At 57.9% G+C, this 9,585-nt stretch overlaps 1 protein-coding gene across 1 annotated transcript; it reads left to right on the forward strand.

Annotated features, from left to right (window-relative positions):
• Window positions 1–5,862: 5,862 nt before the first annotated feature.
• NCS1 (neuronal calcium sensor 1) lies at window positions 5,863–9,579 on the forward strand. Its single transcript, XM_031556201.1, is given in 9 exon segments — window positions 5,863–6,021; window positions 6,023–6,107; window positions 6,217–6,241; window positions 7,621–7,759; window positions 7,884–7,962; window positions 8,083–8,171; window positions 8,264–8,341; window positions 8,566–8,682; window positions 9,125–9,579. Coding segments are annotated over 8 exon segments (738 nt in total). The 5' UTR covers window positions 5,863–5,877; the 3' UTR covers window positions 8,665–8,682; window positions 9,125–9,579.
• The last annotated feature ends 6 nt before the right edge of the window (window positions 9,580–9,585 follow it).

Genomic DNA, 9,585 nt, shown 5'->3' on the forward strand with positions numbered 1-9,585 from the left:
CGCGCGGGGCTGCTCCTGTCAGTGTGCAGAGAGAGGGGGGCAGGGTGGGGGCACGGCTCTGCTCTGAGAGCAGCGGTGCTGCATTGGGCATTTTGCACCGCTCCGTGCTCGTGCCCGTGCAGGGAAGGTGCTGCCCCGTGGGGCACACGGGCTGCAGGTGCTGCTGGCACCCGTTGTAGTGAATGCACGTCCCCTCTGGTGGATGAGGCCGGCACAGGGTTGTGGCCTCGTGGCTCCATTCCCAACTTTCTGCACCTCCTGGGTGTCCTCCCCTTCCCACACACCTCCCCAGAAGCCACCTGTCCTCATAGAATAGCTTGGGTTGAAAAGAACCATAATGATCACCTGGTTTCAACCCCCCTGCTGTGTGCAGGTTCGCCAACCACCAGACCAGGCTGCCCAGAAATAACCTGTGTAGCCTCCTCCGAGGTGCACTGCACATGTCCCCAAGCAGGACAGCACATGGCTGAGCTTCACACAACATCCCAACACCCCCCAGCAGTGCATGGTGCACATCAGCTGCAGCCATCCCTAATGCCAGGCTCAGTTTGTTGAGCTCATTCTGCTGCTCATGTCTGGACAGAATTACTTTTGCCCAGTGCTTCTTCACCTGGACAGGTGTAGGCAGGGAGCTGATGGTGGGGAAATGCTTTTGTCCCAGGGATGTGGCCATGATGTTGAGAGCTGTGGCTGCAGTACGGTCAGGATTTATCCCCTAATGGGATTTCCTTCTGTTGCATCATTTTCTGTTTGCCCGAGCTGTGCTGACCCATCTCCAGGTGCCCATATCCCAGTGCTATGGGGGGAACCAGAGAGGGCTCAGCCCTCCTGGCAGCCCAAGTCCCATCCATGGGAGGAGCCAGCGTCAAATAATAATGAATAATAAATTATGTAATTCTTTGTGCTTCCACGAAGTCTTTCATCCAAAAGATCTTGAAGTGCTTTATCGTCATGGCGGTGGCTCTCAGTGCTGCATTGAGTGTCCCAGGAGGTGTTGGTGGGGCTCCAGGAGCCACTGTCCTGGCAAGGATCATAGAATCGTGGAATCATAGAATGGACTGGGTTGAAAAGAACCACAATGATCATCTGATTTCAACCCTTCTGCTATGTGCAGGGTCACCAACCACCAGACCAGGCTGTCCAGAGCCACATCCAGCCTGGCCTTGAATGCCTCCAGGGATGGGGCATCCAGGGATGTGGGTGTGTGGTTGGTCTGCTCGCAGCATGGGAGTTAGGAGTGGGATTTGGGAATGCAGGGAATTGAATTTTGTGGATGAGGTCAAAGTCTTGGGATGCAGGGAAAGTCATGTCCAAGTCTTGAATGCAAGTGGATGAGAGATGATGGCCTTAGGTTGTGGCAGTGAAGGTTCAGGTTGGGTGTTGGGAAACATTTCTTCTCTGAAAGAGCAGTGCTGCACTGGCACAGCTGCCCAGGGAGTGTTGGGGTCACTGTCCTGTTCCAGACCCATGGAGATGTGACGCTGAGGGATGGTGGGATGGGTTGGGGTTGGACTGAGTGATCTTGGAGGTCTTCCCCAACCTTAATGTTTCTCTGATGCAAAGCACTTGCGTGCAATTGTGGATGCTGCCATGGGGCTGCAGCACTTGTGTCCCAGGGACCCTCACCCCAACCGTATTCACTCACTGCTCTCTCTTTAGTGGACTTTCGACTCACTCCTGCATTGTCACTTTCTGCTCTTCTACAACGAGCCACAAAATTGGCTCTGCTGCGTGCCAGTAATGCCTTGAATTAATGGGCATTAGACTCAGAGCAACCTACAAACAGATCGATTTGGAGTTACGAGGTGTGCAGCGGCTGGCTGAATTCTGCGGGAAAAGAGTGAAAATCCTCCAATTTTCAGGCATAGCTCCTCACTGCCCTGGCTCTGCCCTGCCAAGTGTTGGGGTGTCAGCCCCACCCCCAGCTCCGAGTCCATGGGGGGGCCGTGGCTGGTGGCACCTCGGGCCCCTCTGCAATGGCGCTGGGAGCATCACATTTCACAGATCCCCCGACACATTAATGGATTTGCTTAACCACTGCGCTGACCTTTGCTGCTGCTGTTATAATTAAGGCTGTGAAACAAGAGGCTGCGACAGCATCAAAGGAAGCGGCTGCTCCGGGGAGGGATGCTTTGTGCTCCTTCTGTTCTCAGGGCGATGCTCGTGTGCTCATGTTGTGCCTCCCTGCCTTCCTCAGAGCCAGGGTTACAGCCCGTATCCCACACAGCCCCCAGGCAGCCCCCCATGGCTCCTCAGTGCCTGGTGCTCTGGGCTCCCTGTGCTGGGGATGGAGCTGACGGGAGCACCATCCATTCACCCCATACATGAGGACCATCCTCAGCCCTTCCTCTGCTGCTTTTGCCCCGAACCCAATTTCCAAAGCTTTACATCAGCCCCTTAAATATTTCATAGGGTCTAAAAAGGATTTTAACTGCGTGTTGGTTTTCCCATCCTCGCTGTGGCCCTGCTCAGCCTGCAGCCAGCAGAGCCCGATGGCAGCTGCTGTGAGCAGTGCCAGGCACACACAGTTCCCTCTGCACTTCCCACCTCAGCAGTAGCAAATGGTGCTGATGACAGTGCTGTGCCCCCAGTGTCCCCTGGCATCCCAGTGCCTGCAGTGTGCATCCAGGGGGAGAGGAGCAGCCCGGCCCCAGAGCTGCCGGAGCTTGAGATGGGGATGTCTCTGGGTGGCCTTTGGCTGTGGGATGTGGTGGTGCACGTTCTGATGTGTGTCAACTCTTTGGCTCTGGATGCTGTGGGATGGGAGCCCACTGGGACTGGATGCTGCTGGGATGAGTGGGGTGGAAATAGGGGTACACGGGATTTGGATTGGCAGAAGCCCCTCTTTCTGGGACAGCCATGGATGTGTCCATGGGGGTAGCTGCTCCATGGGGACCCGCAGCCGCTTTCCCTGCACCACAGTGGAGAGAGTTTCCAGAGCAGCCTGATCACTGGGCCGAGCCCGAGCCCAGGGGGCAGCAAGACAGCGAGCTCTGCAATGTGTAACCAGGCCATTGGTTACATATTTAATCCAGAATTGTAATGAACACGAGCCATCAGGGCCAAGCAACCCACATTTCAAAGCGCTGACGTGGGGCAGATGGAAGGACTGCCGTCACTCTGCGAAGTCCCCAGGCACGAGCCTACAGGCCCTGGTGATGACCCCATAGCCCCATCTGTAGGGCCGGGGGCTGCACTTGGGCTGGGGGAGCTCTGCTGTGACCTTCCTGCTTCCACGCGTAGCAGGAAATGCAGATCCGGGCACGGGGAGAGATCCCTGCTGGTGCCACTGCCCGCTCCGTCACCGATGCGCACGAACACCGCGATGATGTTGGGAGTGGAGTTCATAACAGATCTATCCTCAGACAATTCTTAACGACGTGTTTCACCACGGTGAGGGGTGGAGTGCTGGGCACAAATTGCAGGGTGTGCTGCAGCTCCGTACTGCGGTGCGCATCGGAGCCCAGTCCGTTCATGCATGAGCAGCCCGCAGAGATCCGCATCAGCACCCGATGGGTTCACGCATGAGAGCCCAATTAGCGCACACGGCAGTGCGCAATTAATGCACGTCCGAGCGCCTGGTCTCGTTCTGCCCATTGGGCTCATTTGTGGTTACTGCTGCCCCTGGTTCCCATTCGTTTCCACATGATCACCTGAGCCACTCACCTGAGCGCCCGATTGGTGTGTGCACAAGAGTGCGATCTGCTAATTACACTCATTTACTCCTCGGGGCTCAATAAGGCCATGCATGAGCGCCCAATAAATGCACGAGCACCAATAGCGGCATGCAGGAGCACCCATGGAGTCGGCGTGGCCTCACCAGCATGCTTTGTGCATGAGTGCCCCCCGCCCCACGTGCAGTCCGTCCCCCAGCTGGCTTTTGCACAAGTGCCCATCCGGCACAGTTATTGCCAGTGTGAGAGCCCCAGCACGTGTGTGGAGCTGCCACTTTGCTCACACGTGCACGTGTGCTGCATGCCTGCTCAGCGTGCAGTCTGGGTGCTGCGCTGAGCATCCAGCGGAGGTGAAGGCAGCTTGTTGGTCATCTGGAAGCTGAGTGCCGCCTGTGGCTGGAAATAATTAACTCTGCTTTCCTGCTCTGGCAGCAAGTGAGCCCACTGGGCTCGGGGAGCAGCTGTAAGGCAGAGAAAGGGTCTGTAAGGTGTTGGGGTCTGGATCGCTGCACCTTCCCTTGCATCCCTGCAGTGCTCCATCCCCATTCCTGCCATGGTCCCACCGCATGGCTATGGTGCGTCCCCTCGCAGCCCTGCAATCACCACTTAATGGCTGGAGCAATGATTAACCAGAGCTGTTCTTGCTGCAGCAGCAGCTGGGTGGTGGGAAGGGAGGGGGCACACGGAGGGTGGGTGGTGACAGCGCTGTCAGCCCCTGCGTGTGCCATGAGGAGGAGCGGGGCAGAGGGGAGGGGGGTTCTGCTGGGAGGGAGGCAGGGCTGTGGTGGTTCTGAGATGGGATGGAGCCGTCAATGGGAGCTGAGATGGGCTGGAGCCATTGGGTATGGAGGTGGGATGGGATGATGGACGTGGAGATGGGATGGAGTCATGAGTACCACGAAAGGGCAGCAGCGCTGAAGCTGCCATGCAGCACTGTGCCTCCAGGAGTGCGGCTGCAGCGCTGGGGCAGTACCTCTCCCAGCATTACGGTTCATCACAAATACCAGCAGTGAGCCTTTGCTTGGTGCCTTTCATCCCGCAGGATCCTGGGGCACGCCGCATCCATTAAGACTCCGCTTCATGCACTATTTTTCGGTGCTCCATGGGGAGCACCACCCCGGGGCTGTGCTCTGGGTGCTGCAGAGCGGGTTGCTGCTCCACCGGGCTGCGCTGCGGGTAATCCCTCGTCCTTGAGCGCCCGGGGTCAAGCCTGCAAATTGATTTGCATCAGCTCAGCATCGCGCCGAGATCGATGCCGGCGGGAGGGAATGAATGCAGCAGTCGGCATGCAAACACTGCGTGTGCTGGGCTGTGTGCAGGGAGCTGCTCAGCACCCCGACGTGCTGAGGATGGAGTGCCCAGACTGGGAGCACACCGTGTCCCCACGTCGCACAGCCATAGATCCCACAGCAGGGATGGTGGTCGCATTCTCCATCGGTGCCATGCAGAGCGTCGCACCCAGAGGGGTGCCCGGCTCTGTGGCTGCAGGTGTGAAGCTCAGAGTGAGGGGGTCCCGCCCTGCAGGATGCCGAAGGCTCCTGGTTGGTGCCTGCAGGCAATGCCCCGGGCTGGTGGTGCCCTGTGTGTGCCAGGGAGCCGACTCCGTGCGTGTCGTTAGCAGCGTTTCTCCTGTACTAAAAAAAGCACAGATTTAATTGTTTCCTGCTGGAGTTGAAAGGCAGCTCCCGGCACCGAAATAGCACAGAGGGGGAAGCACAGCTGAGAGCTGCACCAGGTCCTCCTCCTCCTCCCCCTGCTGCCTGCAACAGCACCTGGCAGGCCGGTACCTGCGATCCCCTCCATGACCCCCAAAGTGTCCTCATAATCCATCTCGTGGCACAGCCACAGCCTCCCGTGCCCCCAACCCGCTGCTGAGCATCCCCACGCCCTTCTCCTTGTGCTGCCCACACAGCCCCCAGCCGACCCACTGCTGTGACACTGCAGCCCCCCCTCCTCTCTCCAGACCCCCTGCAGCCCCCCAGCCGCTCTGTGCCTTTTGCCAGGCGCGCTGCAAATCTCTCTGATGGAAACCCGCTTCCTTTTCTTTGCCTTCCGAGGTAATCGGCATCTCTCGGTGTGCTGGGCTCTCTATTTTTATCAGCTGTTTGCACATTGACACATCCCCGCTCCGCCTCGTTATCCCGGCGCGTTTCAGCCCTCTTGCTTTTCTATTATTACTATTTGGATGCACGAGGCGAGGGAAATGACAATCGGGGTGCTGGCAGCAGGTTCCCTGCTCACGTGCTCCCACGGGGGTTATGATGGGATGCTCCATGCCCACGCTGTGCCACAGCCATGCCCACATCTCACTCCATCCCACGTGCTCAGCACGGTTTGGGCAGTGGCAGGACAACGGCCCCTTTGCCCACGGTGTCCCAGCAGGCACGGGGAGAGCCCAGGAAGGTGCTTGCAGGCCTGGAACTCATTTCTGGGGTGAGCAGAGCATCATCAGCATTGCAAAAGCACTCAATTCCTATTTTTATTTATTTTGACCTCTTTTTTTTCTTTTTTTCTTTTTCTTTTTTCTTTTCTTTTCTTGCAGTTACAGAGAAGGAGGTGCAGCAGTGGTGAGTAGCAGCGTGGCGGTGAGATGCTGGGGGTGCTGGGGGACCCCTCCTGCTCAGAGCTCAGCGCAGGGGCAGGCAGACCTTGGGGTGCATGCAGTTCATAGGGGAGGACAGCAGCACACAGGGATTTGTCTCCTCACACCGCATGCACACCGCTCCCTCTGTTTGTGGCTCTGTGCACTGGTGGCTCTCTGCCTTTCCTCCTGCTTAGTCCCCATGGGGATGCTGGGCTCTCTGGTGTGTATCCCAATGCAGCCCTGAGGGGGGACAGAGTCTCATGGGCAGGGACACCAGGGGCATGGAGGCAGGGCCGCCTCGCGGCAGCGTGCCCTCAGCCCATCCCCTCCAGCTGCCAAACGTGCCACCCTAAAAAAGCCACCGTTTCCCTTTCATCTCCCTATCAATCCAGTCAAGGTTTTCCTTCTTTATCGCTTTCTCTCATCCTTCTCCCCCCTCCTGATGAGTCATAGCTGCAGCAGCACGAAGATGTCACCGGCACTTCACTTTCCCACCTCCCCACCCCCCTCCCCCTCCTCCCCCAGCCCTCGGCCCGCTGACAGATCTGGGTGAGGGGATGTGTAATGCTGCTGCACACAGTGGGGTCCCAGCCAGGTCCACGCGCTGTCCTCAGACTCGCGGAGCTGCCTGAGCCCTTCCCTGCATCCTGTCAGCATTGGAGGTGTTGCACCTCCTTGTGGCAATGCTTGTGGTTCTGTCTTTGGCCACGCTGTCCCAGGAGGGGTAGAAGTCCTGTTACACCCCCTGTTCCTACAAGGAGTTTTTCAGATGTGCTCATGCACAAAAGCCCCTGCGCTGCCTCAGCTTACCTGGCTGCAGAGCTGACATCCCAGGGCACTGTGATTACTTTTGGCTACGGCTTGGCTGCAGCACATGAGCGTGGAACATTAGGCTGTGCTGGCTGGGAGCTGCTGTGCTGTGCTCTCATTCCTGTCCCCATCAAAATCCTCATCCCCATCTCTGTTCCCATCTCACCCTCATCTCCATTCTCAACCTTATCCTCATCCTCACCCCCGATACCATCCCCATCCCCTTTCCCATCCTTTTGCCCATCTCTATCCCATCCCCATCCTCATTCCCATTTCCATCCCATCCCATCTCTGTCCCCATCCTCATCCCCATCCTCAACCTCACTGTCACTCACCATTCCCATCCCCTTCCCCATCCTCGTGCCCATCTCCATCCCACCCCTGTCCCCATTCCCCTGGCCGATGCTCAACATGGATGTGGCCATGGCATGGTTCCCCATTCTGGGCAGTACTGGGGTTGGCCACCACTTGGTGTCACTGGTGCCACTTGGTGCCCACTGGGTCCTGGGTCCTAATATTGATGGAACCCTAACCATAATGCTCCCTCCCCAGGTACAAGGGCTTTATCAAGGACTGCCCCAGTGGGCAGCTCGATGCTGCCGGCTTCCAGAAGATCTACAAGCAGTTCTTCCCCTTTGGTGACCCAACCAAATTCGCCACCTTCGTGTTCAATGTCTTTGATGAGAACAAGGCAAGTCAGCACGCTGCAGGCAGGGTGCATGGCCGTGGGGCTGCGGTGAGGCACGGTGGGTGCAGTGATGCCCCTTGTGTCCCATTCACTCCCTGGTTGCTCTCACTCCTCTGTTCCCCCCCAGGACGGGAGAATTGAGTTCTCAGAGTTCATCCAGGCGCTGTCTGTCACCTCCCGAGGGACGCTGGATGAGAAGCTGAGGTGTAAGTGTTGCCCGTGGGCACCCTGCTTTGGGGTGGCTGTGTGGGATGCGTGGGGCACAGTGACCATCTGGTTGTGGCCATGGGAACGGAGCCCCAACATCTCCACGTGGCTCTTGGCAGGGGCGTTTAAGCTGTACGATTTGGACAACGACGGCTACATCACGAGGAACGAGATGCTGGACATTGTGGATGCCATCTACCAGATGGTGGTAAGCTCTGGGGGTGGGACAGAACGCAAGTCCCCACCTGGGGACACCGTCCCCATGTCCACCCGTGACTGTGTGCCATCCTACTGCCATAGGGAAACACTGTGGAGCTTCCCGAGGAGGAAAACACACCAGAGAAGAGGGTGGATCGGATTTTTGCCATGATGGACAAGGTGAGGGCGGCGCAGTCATGTGGGGGTTGTTTTCCTGGGGGTTGGGGGGCAGTTCTGGGTCCTCAATGCATCTCTGCTCCTTCCCCTCCACCACCCATCGGGGATCTCGGTTCCACACTACAGCCCCAGGGATGCCCCAGGCGCTCAGTGCCCTGCTGTTGTGTGCGTGGGGGGCTGTGTGGGGCGTTGGGTCTGTGTCTCAACACCACTGCCACGTTTTGCAGAACGCAGATGGGAAGCTGACGCTGCAGGAATTTCAGGAGGGCTCCAAGGCCGACCCCTCCATCGTGCAAGCCCTCTCCCTCTACGATGGGCTCGTATAGTCCCAGGGCCGAGCGGCGGTGAGTCCTGTGTGGAGGGGTGTGGTGTGTCCATCCCGCTCACCCAGAGCTATCCCCACTTTGGTTTTCCCTCTGTGCTGAGCATCAGAGCATGGGCAGTCCCCCAGGGGAGCGGGGATGGGATGTTTCCCCCCATCCCCATGGGTTTCTCCCGGTGCATCCCCATCCCGCAGCACATCCCCAGGCTCTGCAGTGCCATAAAACAATAAAAGCTGCCAGGTGGCAGCAGGGCCTGCGGCACCGTGCTGCAGGAATTGCAGACAGGCACGGAGGCAGCTAGCGATACGGGGCATGGGGATGCTCCAGGGTGACACGATGTGAAATGTTCCCTTTATGTTCTAGCTCATTATCACGCACCCCGCAGCTGGCAGCACGGGGGGGCTGTGGCCCACCCTCATGCGAGTCCTCACATGGATTTCCTTTCCCCCTTCCTCTCCCACAGCTTATGGGGAAGACGCTCTCCGTGCCATCCGACCACGCAGCGATGCTTGCCTGCCCCTCTCCGGCCCTCCTCCATGTCCCACGAGCCAAGGATGCAGCGCAGCGCAGCGCCAGCTCACGCCCCTCTCTGCACTCCGAATCAACGCTGGTGCCATTTACCAACTTCTGCTTTTTTCCAACAAAAAAACAAAAAACACCCAAAAAAGACCACGGTCTGAGCGGCAGCAAACACCCAAAACTTGGGGGCTGAGGGAATGGCACCGAAGGCAGAGCCCCCCCTGGCCCTGAGCCCCTCTGCTCCTCATTCCTACAGTCTGGGGTCGAACTGCGGATGCGCCTCTCCGGGATGCAGCTGGGGATGGAGCCCACAGGGGCTATAGGGATATATATATTATTATTATTATTATTATTTTATTATTATTATTATTATTATTTTGGTGAGGCAGTATTGTGCTTTTTTTT

Source organism: Meleagris gallopavo, chromosome 19 (assembly GCF_000146605.3).
Source record: "Meleagris gallopavo isolate NT-WF06-2002-E0010 breed Aviagen turkey brand Nicholas breeding stock chromosome 19, Turkey_5.1, whole genome shotgun sequence".
NCBI classification, from domain to species: domain Eukaryota; kingdom Metazoa; phylum Chordata; class Aves; order Galliformes; family Phasianidae; genus Meleagris; species Meleagris gallopavo.